This window comes from Pollicipes pollicipes, unplaced genomic scaffold, assembly GCF_011947565.3.
Source record: "Pollicipes pollicipes isolate AB1234 unplaced genomic scaffold, Ppol_2.1 Scaffold_3087;HRSCAF=3621_pilon_pilon_pilon, whole genome shotgun sequence".
In the NCBI taxonomy this organism is placed as follows: domain Eukaryota; kingdom Metazoa; phylum Arthropoda; class Thecostraca; order Pollicipedomorpha; family Pollicipedidae; genus Pollicipes; species Pollicipes pollicipes.
This window is the reverse complement of record NW_023596225.1, coordinates 35,548,822-35,574,626: the sequence shown is the minus strand read 5'-3', so window position 1 is coordinate 35,574,626 and position 25,805 is coordinate 35,548,822. Positions and strand designations below refer to the sequence as shown.

The window sequence follows — 25,805 nt, the reverse complement described above, 5'->3', positions numbered from 1 at the left end:
CGGCAGAACTTCTGGAGCGCTCCGTAGAGCGGTATGACGAGTCGGCGAGGTGTCACCGCCCGCTGCGGGTCAGACAGCGCGTCCTCACCCAGGATCCGACCTGTCATGTGCGGGATCGTACCGGCACCGTCACCGGCGTCGGATCGCGGCGTGACTACCTCGTCCGACTACCGAGCGGCCCGTCGGTTCCTCCGCCCGCTTCAACCCCTAATCGCCAGCGCCGGCAGTCAGGAGGACAACGCGACGACCAGCGACAGTCAGAATCACGGAGTGGATGGACCAGATGATGGCGCCGCCGGCGCCATGGCCATGTGAGCACCTGACCTGCCCCGATGACGCTGGAGACGAGGACCGCTCAGCGCCGAGCACCGCCGAGCCAGAGGTTGCCAATGACAGCGCGACGCCGAGCTTGACCGGCGGCCTGCCACGACCCGCGGCTAACACACCCGCCAACACCGCGCCGGCGCCTATGTTGTCGCCGCCACCTCCGCTCCGATCCCCTCGACCCACTCGGCGGCTGTCTGTCCGGTGGTCAGACACGGTGCCGAGCACGGCTGAGTCTCCAGACGTCGCCACCGACTCACCGCCCAGCCTGGCCGGCGACCAGATGTGCGTTGCGGCTGGCATCACGCCCATCACGGACCCGGCGCCTGCCGCGTCACCGCCGCCCCCGCCCCCGCCCCCGCGGGAGCCGAGGATCTGCCGCCGACCACAGCGTCTGTCAATCAGGTGGTCAGAACCGACGTACGCGTATGTGTGAACAACTCCCTCCCCCCCCCCCCCCTCCACGTGTCAGCCGGTAGCCCTCGCGCGTTTCTTGTTTTGCCGCAGCCTGAGCTCGTTCAGCCTAGAGTTATCTTCACCGGGGACGGACCTATGTTAGACGCCTCGCGGCATCCCCTCCCCGCAAGCGTCATGGGGGGAGGTGTGGGGATGTGAAATCCCTGCATCACTTCCCTTCATACAGGGAAAGTGATGCAGGCATTTGGCAGCCCGTTGTTTTGTTTATTTTGTGTGGTAGCACAGAAATGCAGTTGCCGACAACGTCCGTCAAGTTGGCACCACATTCACATTCAGATTCAGGTCCATATTCGGGACTCAGTGGACTCCTCAAATTGCCCTGAAACTTTGCACACAGATGCAGTTTAGCCTCCTAAACACGATGAGCACACAATATCGGACCGGCACGCCCTAATACCGGAGATATGTCAATATCAAACATTGAGTCAAGGATGAAGAAAATGTGATCCATGCCCCATGTATGCCATACCTAAGCAGCTTCGGCATTTGAAAAGCTATAACTTTTTTGATACAGTGTACCAGTCCAAAATTTTGTGTTTATCGCTATCAGAGGGCTAATATGTACCAACACACGGATTTCGGAAAGGATTGAAGGAGTCTGCATTTTTCTATTGTGATCTTTCATATTGTGATATCTCCGGTAATAGGGCGTACCGGTCCGAGATTTTGTGCTCACTGTGCTTAAGAGATCCAACTGCATCTGTGTGCAAGGTTGCAGGCCAAATTGAGGAGTCCGCTAAATTTCGAATATGAAACTGAGTTAAGCATGATAAAATGCAGTACGTGCTGCATTCGCGACCTTGACATTATTACAGCTATAACTTTTTTGATACAGCGTACCGGTCCAAGATTTTGTATTTATCGTAATCAGAATGTCAATATCTACCAGCATGCGAAGTTTAGAAAGAATTGAAGGGGTCCGCCTTTTTTATTGCGATCTTTGATATTGATATATCACCGGTAATAGGGCGTACCGGTCGGATATTTTGTGCTCATTGTGTTCAGGAGGTTAAACTGCACCTGTGTGCAAAGTTTCAGGGCAGTTTGAGGAGTCCGCTGAATCCCGAATATGGAACTGAATCTGAATGTGAATGTGGTGCCAACTTGACGGACGTTTGCCGACAAGACTCCGAGTCGTGCGCGCGCGGGGTTGGAAGCACAAAGCATCAATCATATTTGTCAATAGCGGGTCAAACCCGATTAACACTCGCCCGCGCGGACATGACAACCTTGAGAACTGGTAAGACCCAGACTGAACGAGGGGGAGGGGCGTCCCGAGGCGACACTCTTCACCGTGCCCTAGCCGGAATACGGCATTACAACAGCCGTGTAGCGCTGCTTAAGCGCAAAAGGGCGAAGGCTGCTAAGGTTTGGCCGAGCAAGGGCGTAAGGACGTTCCAGAGGGCGTGAGCAGCCTTTTTAAGACTATTCTTTGCATTCATCAGCACAGAGGGAATGCTGACTGTCAAACACAGGACAGAATTGCTGATTTCCCCGCCACCGCTCGCTGTCGTGCGTGAGCCTGGGCGGCCACCCTGCACGTGGGGGTGCTCTCCGTTCCCTCCGATCTAACATGACGAAGTAAAACATATGCTACCTTGCGATCTCTACAAGTGCGCAGGGTATCAGGCGCCCCATCTTCTGGGAACAGGCTTCGTTGCTGCCTGCAGCGTGAGCGATGAGAAACGACAAGACTTGAGAACCAGCTGCTGCAGAACGGAATTGCCTACCCCGTCCCCGTCCCCCCCCCCCCCCCATCGCCGTACCTGCGCCTGCGCGGTTAGGTTGCACGTGGGAGGGCGTGCTTTCCGTTCGCTCCGACCCCACTTCAAAGCAAAACATTCGCTACATTGCGATTTTTGCAAGGTCCGTGATGCTCAGCGCCCCATGTTCTGGGAGCGGGCTCTGTTGCTGCCTGCAGTTTGAGCGATGCAAAACGATCACCAAACTTGAGCACCACCTGCTGCAGCTTATTGCTGAACACAGACATTGAGCGGGCTTCATTGCCTATGCTAATGCCCATGCGGATACCGCGGAGTTCTGTCCTTGGCCGAGACTGGAGCTTTGTGGTAGATCCAACATGCGAGGCAAACCCGTCTTTGCTCCGATCCATTGCGGTGCATAAGCCGATCACTGGCGCACCTGCGATAAGAGTGGAGATTCGACACTGGACAGGTACATCTGAGGAAGGGCGCCAAGGCATCTGACCGCCCCACTACTGACGTTCGCTGCCCACTGGATGTGTCGCGACTGCCGACCCTGATCGAGCCGCGGTCAAAAGTTCGCTGCAATAAACGGCAGCCGGTTTCACATCTGCAAGACGTGCGGACGGCACGGGAGAGGCCAGGTGGTCTGAGACAAACGATCGACAATCGCCGTAGGCCCCAGAAAGTTCAACAGTACAAGCAGATGGCGGGGAGCGGCACGTGACGCTTTCCACGAAGTCTATGGGAAAATGAGAAGTTTTAGGGAAGAATGGAGGTGAGGTATTAATATCACGGATTATCCTATCCGTGATAGTCTGTTTGATCGAGTCTGTTCAGCCTATTGTTCTTGTCTGGTGTGCTGCCATGTACCCAACGTTTCAGCCAGCTAACTGGTCGTTTTCCGGTGTCATGAAGTTCTCAGAATGGCTGAATGTTGAGCCTTCAGCCATGTGTTCGGGCTAAAGTTCCCTCTGTGGGATTCGATGCTGGGATTCGAACCTATGTGTTCAGATTGCAAGGCTAGCGCTTTACCAGATAGGCTAACAGGAAATAACTGAATCAGAAAGGGCGGACCTCCAGTTAATCCGTTGATCCGTCCCGATTAGGTCGGATAGTAGAACACTGGTCTCTCAATCCGGAGACCCCGGTTTCGAATTCTGAGAAGAGAATTCGAATTTCAGCAAGAAAATTCGGGTTGTGACGCACACAAGGCTGAAATCCAAACGTCATCCAGTCCTAAGGACTCCACACCTGCCGACGGCCGAAGAGTTAGCTGACCGAAGCGCTGTGTGCATACTAACATACCAGAGGAGGACGATACTCCGACGAATTATTCCATCCGTGAAAATGAGAAACCCTGATTCCCTGGACTGAGGGAGCAAAGGTTGGCCCCCATTTGTTATGCGGATCATCCATTCCTGAAGCTCGTTACTCAAACTTATACTATCAGTGGATTGAGAGCGGGATTTCGGTACAGTGTATTGCAAGCAGGGCGTTCAGCGCCAACACAATGATTGCAAAGGGAAGCCGGGTTTCCTGCAGCTGATCGGGCCCCTCAGACGCGGATAACGTCCAGGGGCAACTGGCCAGTGATCAAAGCAGATCACATAAGTCATCCAACGACCAAAGCAGGCCGAAGAAGCGTACGTCCAACGCGCATCCAATTGCAGGAACCAAAGAAGCAAGGTAGCATCAAGCACACAGGCCACAACTTTGCACGTATCCTTCGAGACATCAATGTACAATTCTGAGCTAGCAAGGTAGGCTGACAGACCCAGTGCTTAACTCCGCTCAGTATTGCATCCACAGCTGCACTTTTCACAACCGCAGAAAAAGACGCCAATTTAATGCGTTAGCTTGCAAATTGGTTGCTTGCTCACACCGATGATTCCTACACCTGGTAATAAGTTGCACGCCACAAAAACAGCATTCCATGCATGTTCTGGTCTTGTTCGACAAAGGCGTGGGAGCACTGCGAACGTCTAGCCCCACTTGTGAAAGCACTAGAACAAAAGCGACCCAAACGCACCACGCCACGGATGGGAGGATCGGAAGACAGAAGCTCTAACCAACTGAGCCTGTGGGATGGACTTGAAATTGACCGGTACCATGACCCACTTGTGTCAAAATTTGAGGTTCTTAGGTCATGACCTTGGGGTTAAATAAGGCAAAAGGGCCAAAACCAAGGTTGGTGTCTTTGCCCCCCCCCCCCCGAATCCCTCATGCAGTCGCTATACCTGCACTAAGCAAAAGGTCAAGGACGTCAGTGACCCTGTTGAACATTTATAAGACCAAGGTGACCAAATCTCTACGGCATTGCGCCTTTTTTTCTTTTCGAATAAGCGTCAGGGATTACACTAGGAGGTATGGTCCCAAAAATACAATGTCATTACACCTAAGTCATTTTAGGTCAATGACCTACTGTGACCCTTAAAGAGTGCATAGAACATCTTTGCTGAGGTCCCCGTCATCAACAAATTCGAAATGAGCACCAGAAACTACCCCTTGAAAACTATAAGTGCCCGAGTAAAAAGCAGGCTAGTTTTGAACTTGCTCTGACCTTTGGACTTGCGTTTAGCTCAATGGAATTGGATGTGATTCTAAATTAAACCGCTTTATTGCCTAAGAAACTTTCGTAGATATGCATGGCTTTGCTCAGCGCTCCCGTGTTGCATCACATTGAACGATTCCTCAGAAATGCCAATAATGTGCAGCCATGGCCTGCCTTTGACCTGCCATAGGTCAGCGACCTTGCGAACTACATAAAATTGTCTACATTAAAAGACCTGTGATGTGATGTACGGAGGCGTGTTATGTATGTATAGCACATTGCTTGTGGTGCGGTCCAGGACGGGGTCAGCGGCCGTCGCGGAGTCGGCGCCAGCCCGTCTCCACTGAAACCTGACGCCGGGGAGGCGACGGGCGGGGGGACGCCCGGCGCAGCGGCGCCATGCCACGCCCGGGGAATAGTGGCGAGAGAGAGAGAGAGAGAGAGAGAGAGAGAGAGAGAGAGAGAGAGAGAGAGAGAGAGAGAGCTGAGGCGGGGCAGCAAGCTGTGAACTGTCGAGCGGTGGGGACATTTCGTTCTTGTGTTGGCGAGCTGAGTCGGAAAAAGGCAGTAGGTGGAGAAGACAGCGATTGTGTGAAGAGACGTAGCTGTGTGTGCAAATACAGTGAATACGAAATTTGAACATCGAACGGTGTTTACTGCGGCAAAGAGAGACAAGAGCTGAGACTGGCTAGTGGACATTTTTTACCTCTATACTTCAAGACCCCTATTTAATGTTTTACAGGTAGGCAGAGTGAAGCGTGGCTTCACTGCACCATTGGTAAATTATTCTGGAAACCTTCGGGGGGGGGGGGGGCAATTTGACCTCCGCCCGGCCGCGTGTAAACCAATGTTTGGGGCCTTCTATGACGTCATAAGTTGATGTTTGGGGCGGCTACCAGATCCGATAGTTTGGAAATCCAGGTTTCAATCGCTCCTTGAATGTGCACGAGCATCAACACCCAACACGAAAACAAACCTCCGAGCTTTCTCTCTCCATCTGGGCGGGGTAGCTGGGACATTCGAGCGGCGGTATTCCGGGCTGGTGGTCGGGTGTCAGCCATCTGTGCAATAAGGTGAGTAATCTGTCAACTGTCATTTCTTGGCCGTGTTGCATCTTGAGTGATGTTAAATGATATATTGATGAGCAGAGATCAGCTCGGTTGACGCCCCCTCCAACATTCTATCGAGGTGAGATGTTTGTATTGTGTATTGGAGACTTGAACACTTGAATTTTTCGTCTGCAATCTTAAGAGTCGTTAATATGAAGGTGTTACACACATATTAAAATTGTAAAAATGAAGTGGGAAAACTGTGTCAACAATCATGAAAGTTTAATTACAAAGTTGATTTTGCATAGGTTAGCCAGCCTGTAGCAAGCCACAGTAACAATCACTTCAAGTGTGTCTTTTTAAAATGAGATGAGGAGGGGTGCAGAGGGATAGAAAGAATGCAACCCAGCCCAAAAAGATGTCATGAAAGAAGTTTCTGCCCAGATTTGGCATACTTTCTTTCTTACAGTTAGTTGCTGGAGCCCAGGAAGAGTGGGGGGGGGGGGGAAGAAGGCCTCCAGCCAGCAAAATATTTTCCTTTTTAGCTGGGGGCATTTAGCCCTGCCCTCTGCCCAACTTGGTCTCCATCCTTCCCCCCTCCCCCAACTTTAAAAGAAAAGTGGGTCATATCTGGAATGAACCTGACTGTTAGCAATTGTGGCTGTGAGTTTCACAGTATTACATTGTTCAGCCCCTCCCATCTCATTTTCTGAAGCCATGCCTCTGCCCCAGCTGAAGAGGAAACAAGAACCACATGTAACAAGATTGGGGATTGGCCTGAATCCTGCCCCAAATGAGCCAGCATGTTGGAACTTGGGGGAGTGTTGGGGAGACTCCCCGACTTGAAAGCTGGAGTGGTGACACTCTCTAACTCCACAGGCCTGTGGAGGGCCCATTCTGGTGTGTCAATAGTCAATTCTGATCTGTATCAGGATTGTGTAATCCTGTAAAAGTCCATTCTGATCTATTAAGGGCTCATTCTGGCCCCTGAATGGTTCATTGTAATCAAAAGGAGCTATTCTGACTAGGATGAGATAAATTTTATCTCAAAATGGCAATTCTGATTAAAAGAGAGTAATTCTGAGCTTGTAGAGGGCTCATTTTTTCATGTTAAAGACCCATTACTGACAGTGGATGGCCCATTCCACCCTGGAGAGGCTCATTCTGATCTGAATATTAACCATTATGGATGAAAAGGCCCATTCTGGCCTGATGAGAGTCTATTCTGACCTTTAGGGGGTTTATTCTGGCTTATAGAGGGCCCATCATGATCTGTCTATGGCTTGTTATGGCCTTAACTAAATGATTCATCTTTGGCAGTAGACAACCAATTTTGGCCTGTATAAGGCCCATTGTGGCATGCACAGGGCCCATTCTCATCTGTAAAAGGCTTATAACCAACTGTGGAGGCCTAATTCTGAAAGGGCTGTGGCCAGTAAAGGGCCAATTTTTAACTGTGGTGAGCTCATTCTGGCATACAGAGAACCCATTTGGACCTGCAGAGAGCCCATTCCAGCCTGTAGAGGCTCATTCTGGCCAATTGGAAGACCTGAAGAGGCGAAAGGACTGACCATAGGCCACAATAAAGACGGCCCCAGGCCCAGGAGGACTGTGACTTCAAATGACACTCAGAGGGCCTCTTGCATCGATCGGGGACTTGTGGCGCAGTGCGGGCCTCCATTGTGGACCCAACATGCGTGACATGGGGTCCTGTGTTGGCAAAGGACCTCGGAACACCAGTAGTCGCGTGTGAGGGGGCCCGAAGAGGAACTTGATGAGCCCCTCGAGACCAAAGATCGAGGGTCGTATTGGAAGGCTGAAGGGTCCGAAGGGCTGGCTTTAGGTCACATTAAGGAGCCCTGCCTGTACGGATGATATCTCAGGTGTGAGCTGGAAGGTCTCTTGCTCCGATTGGGGACCCCTGAGAAAGTGCGTTCCTTTATTTCGGCTAGAAGTCATCAACACCAAATGGTGACCCCTGTCGTTCTTGGCTCTGGGGGAGGGGCATTTCCCAATAGGCACAAGGCCAGTCCCGGGAATTGCATTGGTTGAGGTCAGGTCAGGTCTTGTCTTGCGTGTCAATCCCGTGTTCTGGTTACTTGCTTGTTTATTTCGAATGGCTGGCTTTTGGTTCTGACTAGAGGTCAGGTCATCGGTCAGGGGTCCATAGTGCTTAACAGAGTGTCTTGTGTGAACGAGGGGCCTCGAGTCGACCAGGGGAACATTTGCTGAACACGTATGGAGACAGGAACCCAAATACCACAGGGCTTTCGCGTTGGTCGGGGCCCTCAAGGAAATGAAATGAAAGGAAACCTGATGGCCTATGACAAGAGTTCACACTAGGACAATGGGAGGGCCCGGTGCCGGTCAGAGCCTCAGTGCAGAATGGTGGGCTCTCCAACTCAAATTCAGCCGTGGGCCCGGTAAGCCGAACTGAAATATATGTGCCAATTATTGGACCACCACCGCGATCAGGAATCAGTGAGGCGTTGCGTCACTGATTCCTGATCGTTGCGGCGTTGAGGTGTTGCGTCAGTGAGGGTTCCTGCATCGCTCCGGGGATAAATGAGCATGTCAGAAGGCCTTCCTCGTCAGGGAGGGGACCAATGTAGCATGATGTATTCGTGTGAGGACTTCCAGATGGACCAGGAGGCCCTGCTTCCGTACCGCCAGAATGGCAGTCGGGAGGCGCCCTGCACAGGGATGGGGCGGCCCTTCAGCTCTGGACCGGAAGGCCGACAAACCACCCAATGCTCTACTCAAGGAGGCCACTAACAGGAAAAGATCGGGTTTTTTAAGTGTCGAATAGATTGGATCGAGTTAAGGTAAAAAAATGAAATAGACCAACCCCTATTTATCAAAAAGCTATGAGCCTGCGCGATCGCAATCTCAGGAGGAAGAGCAGCTATGGCTGGTGTTGTTCTTTCCATAAAACTTAACGGCATTGGCAAGCAAGTAGTACTAGGGGTGGGCGCATGGCTCACGAGAACGACCGTCGTGAACTACTGCTTCCAAAATCTCATGAAATCCGTGCCGTTTAAAGGTCAGACTCGGGAATATCTTTCCTTTTTTGGCAACTTGGAGCTTGTCCTCTTGATGGATAAACAGCTAAAGCAGCACGAGAAATAGATATTCAATCTTTACTCTACCAGTTCCGACACCAGATTTTCGTTCGTCCGTTTGCCACTGCTAAGCGTTTGCCACGGGGCTAAACACCGTGCCGCCGATGTAGACTGCAACGCCGGCCGTCAAGGTTTTTGTTAAGATTTACGATCGCTCATGCTCAAAACTGCATACAGCATACATACGGTATATGCTGCGCTCACTAATGGATCCATACAAAATGTTGAGCATTTCCCGACAAGCATGGCTTGGGCCATGTTAATACGGCAGGGTCTGAAAAACCGGCACATGAAGCGGGCACGCATGTGCTCCGAAACAGGTACTCCGATCGCCTTGAAACCTTGACCAATCGATTTTGTTCAGTTAGGTAAGTCTTGGGAGGCAATTTGGAGACCTGACCCGAGGTCAAACACCTTGAAAACGCGGCGGGAAAAATTTGCATGCGAATATAGACAACTCAGATCTCAGGTCCTACTACACCGATCGCTGTGCAACCTTCACCATTGGATGCCCCATACCTGATTCCCGCTTGTAGTTGAAAATTTGGTGATCGTAGGTCAGGTTAAAAGTGGTCAACTTTCACAAATTCCAAAATTCTTGCTTGCGGACAACTCATAGCTCGGAACCTATCGAACCGACCGCTGCCAAACTTTCACAATTGAGTGCCCCGTACCTGGTTCCCTCTTGCAGTTGAAAATGTGGTGACCCTAGGCCAGGTCAAAAGGCGTCAAATTTCACAACTTGCGACATTTATGCTAGCAGACAACTCATAGCTCAGAACCTACCACGCCGATAGCTGCCAAACCTTACCATTCCATTCAGTACGCCATTTACCCGAATTATCTGTTAGAGCTGCAAGTATGTTGCCATTTATGATTGCGCCTTTTCTTCTTTATGTTTGTTCCCAAAGAAACGTGCGGCTTGTTAATGCTGGCCCAAGGCGGCTAGCTTAAGAGTTTGATTTTCTCCTAAGCGGAGGTGTCGTACCGAAAACTTGTGCGTGGCGTCGCCACGGTTAACAGAACCTTGGCCGTGGAAGACGTGGTGGCACGTGGATGATCAATGTGTGGGGTGTGCTAATACCATTTTGTCGCCATTATAGGCATGCTTCCTCAGCAGTCTCTTGTTTGTTGCTGGCTCCAAGTCGTTCAGAGCTCCGCCGAATCAAACTGAGCCTGGGCCGAAATGGACTAGTTTGGTCAGTGTGCTGTACTGCTGTGACGGATCAACGACCTCAGAATCCTTCTTGAGAACATGCTTTCCGCACTCCGTGTGTAGCTTGTCACGGATGTACAAGCACCAGAAGCAATCAGGGGCAAAAAGACAGACAGAAAAGACGTCTCTGCTTTAGTTAACGGGAACCTTGAGCTTCAGCGTGCGTGCGCGGCGGCAGACCGCCGTGGCAATGCTTGATTCCATGATTGCGACTGTCCCGAATGTGCCGAATTAAATATCTTGAACAGTGTGCTGTGTTTCTTTGCCCACCAAAGAATGAGGCGACACCCTTGCATTTGCGCACAAAATATGTAGAAAGGGTGTTGCTGTATTGCGCACGACCGCAAGAAATAAAAACAAAGGTGCCCGCGCGCTTTGGTACTGTAAAAGCGATAGCATATAGCTTCATGGCATACATTGCAGCCGCTAGGAATGTCCCATCGGGTGGTTAAGGTTTGGAGATGATCAGGAGCGGTAGTTTCTGAATGAGTTGTTATACAGGTAAAAGTTTTGGAATTTGTGAAATTTGACGACTTTTGACCTGGCCTAGTGTCACCGAATCTTCATTGATGTGGGGGAATCAGGTATGGGGCATCCAATGGCGAAGGTTGGACATCGATCGGCTCAGTAGGTGCTGAGCTGAGTTATCTGCAAGCAAGAATTTTGGAATTTGTGAAATTTGACGTGACCTGGCCTCAGTAGCGATCAGTTCGGTAGGTTCTGAGCTACGAGTTGGCTGCATTTGCATGTAGAATTTCACCCCCCCCCCCCCGCGTTTTCGAGGTTCACAACCTCAGGTCAGGTCTCGAGATTGCTTCCGCACGACGCACCTGATAGTACAGAATCGTTTGGTGGATGTTTCAAAATAATCGGACGAGCCGTTTCGGAGAACGTGCGTGTCTGCTTCATACGCCGGTTTTTTTAGATCTTGCCTGTTTAGACAAGTTTTGATCCATTCGATCTACGAGCTACGTTCACGGGGTTCTGCGTATCTGTAGAATCCAAATCAAAATGGTAGTCAAAGCTCCTGAGTTCTGTCGGTTTTGGAGCTCACTGAACCAATGTAACATGAAGAGCGCCGGCGAGTTATGTCATGCATGCGTTTAGCGCCCAATTCCTTCAGTGTATTGCTTTCCAAGATCCAAACAGAATTGATACTGCGATAGCTTCGCGCCTTGGTTCCAGTTAGAGAGGTTAGAAATAATAATAAATCTGGGAATGCCCTGCCCATTAATAACAAGTGGGTCATAGCCGGTGGTTATTTGCGGGCGGGGTTGTCTTTTTTCCACCGGTTGCGCCCCGCCCCTTTGCAAAGGCTCATGCTGTGCCCCGGTACAGAACCCCCATGTAAACGTTTTCAGGCAATGCGTTTACATAAAAACCTGGTGCATCATGTTGGCAAACCATGCGATCGACGTACCCGTGTTGCTTTTGTTTAATAGATTATATTGTATTGCATGACCTTTACATAGGTTTACGTGCGGATATCATCACCGTAAGGTGGTATTAAATTATATGTTGGAGACAGAAAATCAATGCACGGCCACCCAATTGCCACTTCGTTGACATGCGTTTGCCAGCTTGTTCTTTTTTAATTCATCGGCTGACAACAAACTTCAATTTTAAATGGTCAGCGATTAGATAAAAAAGTTATTGATGGTTGCTATGACAACGCTGGCCAAACAAAACTGTTCTGTGCCAAGGTGAGATTTCTGCACATTGCATTTAGGTGGTTAACGACTTAGTTGGGATTGTTATGCATTCTGTGTCTCAATTTGACGCGTCCGCTTGTTGCTGAGAGGGTTGAAGGAACGAGCGGATTTGAGTGATGACTCACTAACTTGCCCTGTTGTTTGAATAACTGCATTTATTTTCATAGAATCATGTCTTCCGGAATCAAATCGATGCGGATCGGGAAAGTTGAGAAGCCTCGACCACTGAAGTCGGCCAGTTCGTCTTCCATTGTTGGAAAAGGCGGTGAGCGTTTGCTACGGGGCCAGTTTCTTGTTTTTGACGTCCATTCGTGCGATTTGTATACATCTTGTGGGAGAAGACTGCAGTAAGTACTCGCGAATTGCCTTATATTTATGTGCTGTGGTACCACTGATAAAAGTCATCTTTTGATATTTCCTACTTTATGTATCGTCCTCAATTTTGCTCTGTGGTACATTGAGTCAGTCCTTATCATTATCATACTCCAGTCTTCGTAATTGCAATATTTTTGCACCCTACATTGTGCACATAAATTCTTTCGCTGTTTTGAGTAGTCATCAGTGAAGATAACTGTGGATGACTTGAGGGTTACCTTGAAAAGGCGCCTTCCTTTCGCGTCAGGGGTCGGCTTGAGCTTTTGAACCTGTGTCATTCTGAGCAGTAAATTATTTGGGAACCAAGTCTTTCCTCTTTTCTTTCGGTATCCATTGCAGCTGAGTGCATGCTGACGGGTTGGGCCTGCGGCAGTACGGGCGATTGCCGGTATTCTTCAAGTACTTCACCTTTTTTAGAAGAAGAAAAATCTCCACCGCGAGCGTTTTACGCGCAGTGCGGCACGAGCTCAACCAGCTCGCGTTAGCAGGATTGCCCAACTTTGAAGTCATACATCCAAACGACATCTTTAGCACCAAAAATAATGAGCAGGCAATTAACATTATTCACTACGTCGTTTCGACCACTGCTACTCACAATGTTCGCATGATTGCCTATCATCTTCAAGAAATCACCATCTGATAATATAATAATTTCGGCCGCAAACAGGTCATATGATTTTTAACACGCAGACAGCCGATGATTTATAGCATGTACTAAAAGGGCAGCATAAGCACCAAATTACGTACATTCGAGCAATTAAGAAAAGCATCTCGGTTCTTTACATTTGTGTCTCGAATTGATGTTTCCAAACAGACAGCACAGAGAAAAACCCAACAATGTCAACGGAACTGAAGCATTTCCAGCAGTCTTAAAAAACGGACCAAGCCACGGGAACCAAGCACCGAAGCCAAGCCAACGTTTTCGGTACGGTACATTGACGTCTATTAGCGCAGTGCATCTCATACACGAGTCCGGATAATGTGATTCACACTTATTAGGACCAAACACATCGTGACGACATTGTCGCTTAAACTACAACACTTGGGTTCAATTAACATGACTACTCCGTTGCCGTGACATTCTGCCATCATGTGCAGAGAGACTGTCGTAGCACCCTCTTAAAGTAGTGCACCTCTTGCACAATTCCAACGAGCAAGGCTTGAAATCGTTCTGACATCAAGAGACATACTTTGCCGAGATATTATGCCAACAGCCACCCTAAGGGAACGGATCAAGCCCCGGGAAACGAAGACTGAAGCAAGGCCAGCGTTTTCGGTACGGTACATATACGTCTATTAGCGTAGTGCACCTTACACACGAGTCCGGATCATGCGATTCACACTTATAAGGACCAAGCACATCTTGCTGACGATGTCGGTGGATATGCCAGACCACGGTCCGATGAATAAGACTCATGCATTGCCGTCAGATGTTGCCATCATTGGCGGACGGACTGCAGTAGCACCCTCTTCAAGTAGTACACCTCTTGTATAATTCCAATTGGCGAGACCTAGAAACCGCTCTGACATCCAAAGACGTACTCTGCCGAGATAATATGCCAACAGCCACCCTAAGCAAACGGACCAAGCCCCGGGAAACGAAGACTGAAGCAAGGCCAGCGTTTTCACTACGGTACATATACGTCTGCTAGCGTAGTGCACCTCACACACGAGTCCGGATAATGCGATTCACACTTATTGGAACTAAACACATCGTGCTGACAATGTCGATGGAAATGCAAGACGTCGGTCCGATGAATAAGACTCATACATTGCCGTGAGATGCCGCCATCATGTCGTGCAGAGGGACTGTCGTAGCACCCCCTTAAAGAAGTGCACCTCTTGTACAATGCCAATGAGCAAGGCCTGAAATCGCTCTGACATCCAGAGACATACTCTGCCGAGATATTATGCCAACAGCCACCCTAAGAAAACGGACCAAGCCCCGGGAAACGAAGACTGAAGCAAGGCCAGCGTTTTCGGTACGGTACATATACGTCTGTTAGCGTAGTGCACCTCACACACGAGTCCGGATCATGCGAATCACACTTATTAGGACCAAACACATCTTGCTGACGATGTCGGTAGATATGCAAGACTTCGGTCCGATGAATAAGACTCATGCGTTGCCGTCAGATGTTGCCATCATTGTCGGACGGACTGCAGTAGCACCCTCTTCAAGTAGTACACCTCTTGTATAATTCCAATTGGCGAGACTTAGAAACCGCTTGACATCCAAAGACGTACTCTGCCGAGATAATATGCCAACAGCCAGCCAGCCAGCCGTCGTGCGGACAATGTCGGTTGAGTTACAACACTTCGGTTCAATGAACAACACCCATGCATTGCCGTGAGATATCACCATCACATTGCGCGGACTGGCCGTAGAAGCAGCCTCTTAAAGTTGTGTACCTCTTGCATTATTCCAGCTGTCGAGACCTCAATACGGCTGGGGCATCCAATAACATTTTCTACCGAGGAAGTACTCTCGTGTATAAGGTCCGCTGCGCTTATAAATATATATGTACCGTACCGAAAACGTTGGCCTCGCTTCGGTCTTCGGTTTCCGGGGCTTGGTCCGTTCCCTTAGAATTGCTGTTGACACATTATTTCGGTACAGTGTGTCTTTGGATGACAAAGCGGTTTTTAGGTCTCGCCAACGAATTATGCAAGAGGCGCACTACTTTCAGGTGCTACTACAGTCTGTCCGCACATGATGGTGACCTCCCACGACAGTGCATGAGTCTTATTCATTGAATCAAAGTATTGCAACTCAACCGACATTGTCGGCACAATGTGTTTATTTCTACCTAGTGTGAATCGCGTTAAAAGGGCTCTTGTTTCAGGTGCCCCGCACGACTAAACGTATATGTACCGTACCTAAACCGCTGCCTTTGCTTCGGTCCTCGGTTCCCGGAGCTTGGTTTCGTTCCTCAGGGCTCGTGTCGGGATTTTATCTCGGCGGGGGGTGTCTTTGCCTATCAGAGTGGTTTTTAGGTCTCGCCAATCGGAATTATACAAGAGGTGTACTACTTTAAGAGGGTGCTTCTACAGCCTGTCCGCACATGATGGCAGCATCGCACGGCAATGCATCAGTCTTATTCATCGAACCGAAGTCTCGCAGTTCCGCCGTCATTGTCAGCACGATGTGGTTATTTTCCACAAGTGTGAATCGCCTGATCCGGACTCGTGCATGAGGTGCACTGCGCTAATAGACGCATATGTGCCGTACCGAAAACGCTGGCCTAGCTTCAGTCTTTGGTTCCAAGGCTTGGTCCAAATCCTTAGGATTTTTATTGTCATATTATCTCGGTAGAGTATGTCTTTGGATGTCAGAGCGGTTTTTAGGTCCCGCCAATTGGAATTATACCAGAGGTGTACTACTTGCAGTCCGTCCGCCAATGATGGCAACATCTGACGGCAATGCATGAGTCTTATTCATCGGACCGTGGTCTGGCATATCCACCGACATCATCAGCAAAATGTGTTTGGTCCTAATAAGTGTGAATCGCATGATCCGGACTCGTGTGTAAGGTGCACTACGCTAATAGACGTATATGTACCGTACCGAAAACGCTGGCCTTGCTTCAGTCTTCGTTTCCCGGGGCTTGATCCGTTTCCTTAGGGTGGCTGTTGGCATAATATCTCGGCAGAGTATGTCTTTGGATGTCAGAGCGATATCAAGCCTTGCTCGTTGAAATTGTACAATAGGTGCACTACTTTAAGAGGGTGCTACGACAGTCCCTCTGCACGACATGATGACAGCATGTCACGGCAACGGAGTAGTCATATTAATTGAACCCAAGTGTTGTAGTTTAAGTGACAATGTCGTCACGATGTGTTTGGTCCTAATAAGTGTGAATCACATTATCCGGACTCGTGTATGAGATGCACTGCGCTAATAGACGTCAATGTACCGTACCGAAAACGTTGGCTTGGCTTCGGTGCTTGGTTCCCGTGGCTTGGTCCGTTTTTTAAGACTGCTGGAAATGCTTCAGTTCCGTTGACATTGTTGGGTTTTTCTCTGTGCTGTCTGTTTGGAAACATCAATTCGAGACACAAATGTAAAGAACCGAGATGCTTTTCTTAATTGCTCGAATGTACGTAATTTGGTGCTTATGCTGCCCTTTTAGTACATGCTATAAATCATCGGCTGTCTGCGTGTTAAAAATCATATGGCCTGTTTGTGGCCGAAATTACTATATTATCAGATGGTGATTTCCTGAAGATGATAGGCAATCATGCGAGCATTGTGAGTAGCAGTGGTCGAAACGACGTAGTGAATAATGTTAATTGCCTGCTCATTTTTTTTTGGTGCTAAAGATGTCGTTTGGATTGTATGATTTCAAAGTTGGGCAATCCTGCTAACGCGAGCTGGTTGAGCCCGTGCCGCACTGCGCGTAAAACGCTCGCGGTGGAGATTTTTCTCCTTCTAAAAAAGGTGAAGTACTTGAAGAATACCCGATTGCCTTTGTCACTTATGATCCGTGCTGTGGGACTTTGGTAATAGCCCGTGCCGTATGACTTTGTAATTATAACCCAAACACGTTAGATACATCCTTAGTAATTACCCTTCATAGTTTAGCCATTTAGTTTGTAAGCTAGACCCGACTCTTAAGGGGAGCTAACTCTTCAAGATTGTCAAACGAAGTATGCAGGTAGCCTGTGCGTTTTTCTTCGTCGTCGTCCTCCACACCCATTGATCCCGGTATGGGTTGAATAGAATGAGCTGGGCTCTCCTTTCTTTCCGTTTGATGGTGCACGAAGAGAGGTATCTGTTTGCACGGCTTGAGGGTAGCCCAGATCATCCAAATTTTCTCTTCGTCGCCGCTGGAATTTTCCAGAGCCCAACAGTGCAGCTTATACTAAATGTTCCCGAAATACCTTCAGTTGGCTGCACCTACCCTCGTCACCCAGGTGTCGCTATCGATCAAGCGCATGCCCTGAAGCCACTCAGAAGTTGTTTTCGTGTCATTTAGGCTCGGTCTCATGCATTGGATATTTTTGTATCCTGTGTTTGGTGCGTGCTTCCAACCCCCTGCAAACTGAATGCGATGAATGTGGACCTGGACGGTATTCGTTCCGGAACGTTGATATTTTGTGCCCAATGCGCTCAGTGCTGATTGCTCTCGAGGTAAGCTTTTTCACATTCCCTTTTTGTGTCACAGTGGACGATGTTTTGTCCGACCTGGAGAAGGTTTGCCGGATGATCGCCAGCGATACGTTCAACTCCGCCCTGTCGTCTGCTATCACCAGCCTTTCATTCCATCTGAAAATGATGGGCCATCAACTGGAGAGCATCTGCAAAGGTATCTCCGGAAAACTGCAGTCTCGCAACCTGTTGATCGCAGTCGACGTTTTCCTGTGATCGCAGTGTTTGTAGCTGTACGAACGCGGCTAACGGCCTCCTGCCCCGTGAAGGAGAAGTGGAGTCCTGTCCGTGAAGTCCGGGATTGCTGGCAGTGTGTTGGTTGGCCGTTGCCCGTGGATGTCAAGTGCCTTGAGATCGGGCCCGTGACCCGTGTCCCCATGTGCGGCCCAGACGAGCTGGACAAGCGCTTTGTGCATCTGCGGAACGGCTGCCGGGACGACCGACTGGACCGGGCGTCTCGCGTCCGCCTGCTCGAGCTGGTCGAGCTGCGTGCGCAGCAAGCGCCCTGGTCCTGCAACGAGAACGTCACCAACTACTACCGTCAGATGCTGCAGCTCATTGAGGTGGGTCGGAAGATCACCACCCGTACCAGACGGGGCATGCATGGCGCACCGTGCGGTATGGCATCGGCCTTCGCCATTCGATCCAACGTTCGCCGGCTTGATGTTGGCGGTTTGACGTGGTTGAGGGGTCACTTCTTGATGATAATATTGATTTACTAAGTTCTATCCGGGGCATGATATGGCTGCTACGTTTCGTTTTCTTTCATTCTGCATCTTTGGGTAATGTTCTCGTCCCGCCGGTCTTTGACATAATGCGCTGAATGTGACATCGCTGTACTCGTTTACCCACTCTGGTCGTGTCGCCCCTTACCGGCACTGTACCGTGCGCCGGCCGGCTGCCGTCCCCTGCCACCCTCCCCGTGTGTGCCGCGTGTGATGGACGTCCGGTGCTGCCAACAGAGCCAGCAGCCGGCCGGGCCGGGCGGCGTGGCGCCACGCGAGCCGCCGGCCACGCCGGGCCCGCTGGCCTCGCCGGTGGCCACCGAGCCACCGCAGCTGCCGCCGCTGCTCACGCCCGGTGAGGTGATTCGTGGTTCAGGAAAGTACCCCAAGCCGACGAAGATCCAGGGCAAGTACAAGGACGAGGTAGTCATCCGAAACTGCGACTCCGGCAAGGGTGAGCTGGCGCCGGCAGCTGATGGCCGCTATTCTGGTTAAGGCTGGTGGTCGGCGTTTGGCGGTGTTGGTGTAGAGCCGCTTTGGTTTCGTTTAATGCGCAGGTCAGGACTTGCATCACTGTGCCTTTGTGGTGTCCTTGTTGCCGCCGAGGTCGGTGCACGGGTAAAGGAAGAAGCGTCCTCGCGTGGGAGGTGTAGCTCACAAGTAACATCGACGTCGCGCTGGATGCAGGTCATGGTGCCTGCAGCCTGAATACTGTATGATATGTGGTGAAGGGATGACTGACTCGCATTGTGCGGTATGACCGAACGTCCAGTCTGGGTGGAGTAGTGATTGCTCCAATGGCAAAGCGTGAGTCGTCCACTGCACTGGCGGCGGCGAGCGTGAGCCGTCTACTGGTGGCTCCCCCTGAACCCCTGGAGCCCTAACCACACTGTTCACTGCTTCCAGTGATGGGCATGAAGGGCATACGGGTCCATAAGATAGAGGAGATGAGCCAAACGGTGATTTCGTTCCAGCGAGGTAACGGTCGCGCGAGACCCTAACAGCTGCAGTAGTCGTCACTAACCGCTCGCCGCCAGCTGGCTGGCCGGCGCCCTGCCGCTGGGACGGCCGCCGGTGTGACGGCCCCCGGACGGAGCGCCGGCCGCGCTCCGGCGCTCTCGCTACTCTGTGACGCGCTCTACTTGTCATCTCTGGGCCACTCACTCAGGCCCTTTCTATCTTTTTTTTTTAGATGCGCTCTTACTCGGACAGCACTTGCCGTATCTCATCTTGGGCGGAGTAGAGCCAGGCTGTAATATCACTTCCGACACGCATACACTGCCGTGCTGGACCGTTGCTCCGCCGTCTCCTGCGTCACGCACGCATAGTCTCCCATCCGTGACCTTGTCGTCTAAACGCTTACCGTGTTGCCTGGTAAATTCGTCGGCCGCTATTTCCGTGAGCCATGCCGTTTCGGTGGAGACCCACCTTGGCCAGCCAGCACTGGCGGCGCTGCCGCCCCTGCGTAGAGTGCTGTGCGGCCCGACAGTGTTCTGCACCTCCCACTACACCGCCGGACGTGCCCTCCGCGAGGCATGGAGAGGCTAGCACACCCATGCGGACTGGAAATGCGTCTCAAGGGCAGCTAGTGCTCCGTCAGCACCGTCGCACAGCCGGGGATTCATGTGACGAGCGCAGCGTTGGTGTTCCGTGCGGTAGCTGTGACACGCCAGTGGCTTGCGATGTGCAGGAGGCGGCAGTACCCCGCGCTAGCGCGCTTCGTAACAGCATGTTTCGCACCTAGTTGTGGCCCGCGTAGAATAGCATGTGCATGCGAAATGAACTTCGTTGCGCGCTTGGTTGTGTTTTGAGCTTTTCTTGACTCGGTTTTGCGAACATTTAAAAGGGCTTGGGCTTACGCCAAAAGTGACCCTCAATATGTTTGACCTAGATGACAGCTTCTATTGAAAAGGCGCCCTCTCAGACACATGTATGTCGGATGTAGTCTGAATCGGCTCCGAAACCGGAGTATTAGTTTTCGTAGTGTTTAGTATTCTATTACAAGTATGTATTCAGGGTGGAGCCGATCCCCTGGATTTGTGTGGGTCAGATGGGTTTTGAATAAGCCAAGTCGTTGGCGAGTCGACTCAAGAAGACGAGTACACAATATGGCATACTTGTCATCGGACATGTGATGTACGCTCCAAATGGAGCACCGTTATAAGCAGCCCTATTGCTATCTAGGCTTGTATAAGACCATTGAAAGGACTGCCTCCTGAACTGCTATCATCGTAATCAACTTCATCGGAACTGATTCCGGAATCGGGCCATATTTCGTTAAGTCTGAATCGAAGACGACTCATGGTTCTGCTGGGCTGCTCTGAACCGTATTTGGAATCAGCGCCATGCGTTGCGAGCGGGAGTTGGGCTGATTATGCCGAAGCGGGTGTCAAGCATAAGTCTGCCTCCAGACCAAGCACATACAGTGTAATGCATGCATTGCATCATGCAATGTTTCGTTCATTTGATCTCGTGTTAACGCTGTGACCAAGAGTGATGTCATATTCAGACTACTGTCATATACGCTGTCGCCCTTGAAAGCATGCATACCCACTCACAGGATGCATTTACCCGCATACAGGGAAAGTTTTAAGGTTGCCACAGAGCAAGGAACGAATGTGTGGGAAACTGAAAACGTATAGCATGCATCAAGACGAAACGGCTCAGCGTTCCGCGTAGTTAGTCGAGGGATGTTTTGTTGCGGGCTGCCCTAGTGTCCCAGTGGCCCTAATTACCCTGTCCTAACCGTAGTGCCCCAGAAGGTCATGTAAGTTGCACTTATTCAAGCAGATATTGGGTGCAATTTGAAATATGCCGGTAGCTCATACACTCAATTGTATGAAAAATTGAATAAGTGCAACTGACAGCTAAAATTATCTTATTTAGCACACAGTTTTAAGTGAAATCTTAACAATCGCGACTTTGATCATTCGCTTCCCGCTTTTTCAAGTAAATTTCACTGCCCTTTTTATTTCCTTGAATCTCATTTTCTAATTGCTTTTCTTTATGTGCAGGCTAGTATTTGTTCAATCATGTCGTTTCGCATTTCATATCCGCATGGGGTTGAGACCGGCGCAGAATTTTGCTGCTGTTCAAGCTGGTCACGATCCCCGAAATCAGGTGGCAGGCTTTCCGCCCCACCTAAAACATTGACAAAGAGCCATCCCTCAAACTGCCTCCATGCACTCTGCCGCTTTATTCGCTTCCGCCGTCCCAAAAGGCTGCGTCGCAGGGACCGCTGGTGGTGTCCGTCAGAGTGTTGCCTTGTCCCGGGGTGTGCGTGACATGTGCATCACGCAATCGCTGGGGCTTGAATTTGGTCCGTGTTCCAGTGGCGGCAGGCGCTAAGGAGAGGCTGGTGCAGATAACCGGACCCGGTGAAGAGAACGTGCTGTGAGTGAGCGTCGTCACTTCCAGTGATAACTTTGTTATTGTCCTCCGTGTTGATCCTGTCCTCAGGCAGTCCAGTTTTGGGATATTGCGTCTTTGTCATAGCCCGGTTAATGTGTCTGTTTGTGCGCAGCCATTTCCCTATCGCTACCTCCTGTACTCATTGCTGGGCAGCAGTCTTCGGACGGTCCAAGCACTGGTTATGTCGGCGTGTGTTGGCTGCCGCTCTGTAGCGGCGCCGACTGACGGTCGTCCTCTCAACGCAGCCGGGCCCGGGAACTGATCGAGGAGGTGATTCGGCGCAACGCGTCGCCGGCGCGCGACGAGCGCGGCTCCGTCTACTCGCTCACCGCCGGCGAGGGCTCCACGGGCAGCCTCAACAGCGCCAACTCGGACGACAATATCGGTGAGAGGGCGGGGCACCGGCAAGCTGTTCCGCCACGTCTCACCTGTGTTGTGCTGTCATCAGCGTGGTTTCATTGCTAGGTGTTCGTGCAGCACAAAATTATGTGCTTACCTCGAATGGGCTTTGGAGACCGTGTGGAACGGTTACCGATACAGACGGATGCTATTTACACTGATTGTACGGCTGTTTGCCGGAGCGTTAACTATGAGCTCCTAATCCACAAGCTGAAACATTCATACCATTTGAGGAAATATACAATGCAGTGATTTGTGTAGTATCTGTCCGACAACGTCAGAGGGTTGCCATCAACGGAAAAACTTCCGATTGGAAGCGGGTGACCTCCGGCGTCTCGGAAAGATCACTCTTGGCTACCATTTTTTCATTGTTTATTTACACTCTTCCGTACGTCATTGAATCCGGCTGCCTTTGATATGCTGATGAGGTACAAATTTTCCTCAAAATTACGTCCCCGGCTGACGGCCCGCTGCCGCAGAATGATCTTGATCATCTGGTAGCGTGATCGGACGGGTGGGAGCTGACCCTTAACCGGAAAAATTCAAAACGTTCAGGATGCCCTCAGGTTTGCTCCCGCCCAAGCCAAGTAGTTCGTCGGTAGAACTGAGCTTGAACGTGTGTGTAAAATTAGTGACCTTGGTGTAAATCCGGATATCAAACTAACCTCCACCTCGCATGTATCTGACAAAGTCAATAGGGCAATCGAGCACTTGGTACCCCCATTCGGTCCGTCCAAGTCGTTGCCAGTTGGTCAAGATTCAACCGACGTGCAATGATCGCTGCGTATTTTGGAAACTTGCGATCGGTTTAAGAATACTGTAGCGTGGTCTGCACGGGGTGGCTAATTCCCACACAGTATGGTCGATCCAGTTCAGCACGAGTTTCATATCTGATTGCTTGCTCACGCATTAGCCGGGTAAGCAGCCTCTCTTTCTTATGACAGCCTTCTGCTTCGTTCCAAAATCCCATCCCTAGCAGCACGAAGAGTGCAGCATGATTTACTCTTTCTGAGAAACATCTTCCAAGGTAAACCGGGTTCTTAAATCTTGCTAAGCTGTTTTCCCTTGCTTGTTCCGCCTCGATGGACACGCATCCGAACTCAGCTCGCTGCAACTTGCGGTCGTGTGCAGACTGTACAGAGCGGTCTGTTTTGCAGACTGTCAAACGTTGGAAACTTTTTTAGCCAGCGACACTGGCACGGATGCCTTTCATTGCAGCCTTGGCATTTTAAGAGCTCAAGCGATCAAGTGTGTTTTAACTCTGTGGCATCTTCACTTGATGGCATCGGTTGATTATGTCCATACTGCTTTTTGCTGTGTATGTATTGTATTTTATTTAAACAGCTTCGCCCGTCAGTGGAGTGCTGCTGTGTTAGGGAGAAAAGAAGATCGACAAAACAACTCATTCTTAATTTTTGTTGTGGTCCTGGAATGTGTAGAGAACGATTGCGATCGGGCCAACCGGCCGCTGGTCTGTGAATGACAATTACGCATGGGTTCTGTCATATCTGACATTCCTGGTCCTCCGGGCCGGATTATGGAGTCTTCCAAACAATAAAAACGACTTAGTGCCCTTCTGAAAGATGGCACACTGTTGTAAGACATCGCCAATCGTTAATATACTGTCGTGCAAGGCGAAAACAAGTACGTCACGTTGGCAAAATCGATGTTATCCTTGACGTACCTGAGCTTCACGTTAGGAGGGCACGTATTGCCATTAGGCATCCAGGGCAATACCTAAACACCGAAAGCTAGCCTCATGGACGGTTGCAGGTTTGTACGTTGCGTGCAATGCGAGAGAAAGGTGATAAGTCGCGGTTTTTATTGGGACACGGGGGACACATAAAATTCCGAACTTAATCTAAATATTCCAATGTCTCTGGAAAACAGCTGACCGGTTCCAAACGAGTTTTTCAGAAAGCTTATCCATGATAGGCACTCTCTGATGTAGAAAATCGCTTCAGCTGCGGGGTGAATGGCCCTGAACTTTGAGAGCCGGGATTTGCCGGCCCTGTTGCGTCGTGCAAACGGCCAATTTTGCTTGTCATGTCCAGCAGTGTACAATTTAATGATATGCGGTATCTTGAAGCGACATATTAGTAGTGTACCGGTGAGCGGCCAAGGCATTGCTAGGCGTACTCACCTGTCCGAGGTGACTTGAATTACCGGTGATACTTTGGTCTGGCTGCTGCAACTTAACACAACCGCTATTCAGTACTGGCGTTTTTGTACATCAGGTTGATGGATTTCATTGAGTTGTGTGCCATAACGATGTGATATCATGCCTGTCCCTTAAATTATTGCCTTCCATATGGCTGTCAACATTTTGGGCTTTGTGTTGCGTATCATCCCAAGGTCTGCACGTCGAATCAAACTTTCATGACACCGGCAAACCAGTAGTTGTCCCATTTCAGGTCCGAGAAAGAACGCTTCTGGAGATTTCGGGTCATTAGGAGAGTTCAAGTACACTGTGTTTGTTGGGGAACACTCAATCAAGCTCACCGGGAAAAACGTCGATGTTGTGAAGGTAAGTGTTCAGAATCCACACTTGTCACAGACAACTAAGAAGTGGCTGCATTAATAGTTTGATTCCTCGGAGAAAAACCAGGAGAATCGAGATAAAGGTTTTTAAAGACCTCCTGGTTTTTCTCTGAGGAATAAGACGATTACTTCTGTCTTATCTATGTGAATAATGTTCCTGGCTATTGCACTGTACAACTTACGTAAGAAGGGATTGCAGTAAACGCGCCATGCTTGGCGTCTGGGTTGGCTTCGCAGATGGGCAGCGGCACAGCTGTAGGCCGGACGTTAGCAATCAACGGTGGCATCATTATGTAGCACCGGCGAGCTGATATTATTAGATGGCATTAGGTAAGCCATCTGGTTTGAAAGAAAGCAAGGAAGTAGAAAAGCGCGCCGTTGCTTTGGCCGTGGTTTTGATGTCGATTTGTCGGCACGGATGGTTGGGTGTGGGCTAGGATTTCTTCCATAAATTAGGTGGTCTTACAGACAGAACTCCCTGAATATGATATGAACAATAACGACATACCGAAGTGTTGTGGAAGGTGGTGCTCGTGACGTGTGGTCTGTTTCCAGACAGCAAAGCTTGTACTGGACGAGTATTTCAACTCGTCGATAATGGATGATGACTCGAGCGCGCTGGACGTTGTGCCGGAGGCGGAAGTCAGCCTAATGGGGTAAGTGAAACCCTCCCAGCCGCGGTGCCTGGTCAGCGCATACTCTGCCATGTGTGCTACACGTGTGTATACTGCTGGGTTCTGCGTGATTGAGCACCGGATCTATCGTTCGATGCGTCCCGACCATGCATGCATATGATGCGTCTCTATGTTTTCATCTTATATAATCTTACCTTGTTAAGCGTGCCATTGCCGTCATGAGTGATCTGCTCATGTCCTCCGGGCGTGGCTCGGTGCGCCGCCGAGCTGACGCCCGTGTGACGCCGCAGCGGCGGTGACGGACGCGTCCGGGACTGTCCCTCGCCCACCGAGCTGATCGCGGCCGAGGCGTCTGTGGTGGCGGCGCCGCGGCCCGAGCCGCTGACGCTCGCGCCGGCGCCGGCCGCCCA

The 25,805-nt window shown here is 50.4% G+C and overlaps 1 protein-coding gene across 1 annotated transcript; it reads left to right on the top strand.

Moving 5' to 3' along the window:
* Positions 1–6,022: 6,022 nt before the first annotated feature.
* On the top strand, positions 6,023–25,420 carry mxt (Eukaryotic translation initiation factor mextil). The gene is made up of 10 exons (XM_037212867.1): positions 6,023–6,131; positions 12,325–12,422; positions 17,701–17,841; positions 18,075–18,247; positions 18,647–18,863; positions 19,316–19,387; positions 21,742–21,802; positions 22,066–22,205; positions 24,634–24,746; positions 25,316–25,420. The coding sequence occupies exons 2-10, from the start codon at positions 12,329–12,331 to the stop codon at positions 25,418–25,420; spliced, it is 1,116 nt and encodes a 371-aa protein (XP_037068762.1). The 5' UTR covers positions 6,023–6,131; positions 12,325–12,328.
* Positions 25,421–25,805: the final 385 nt, after the last annotated feature.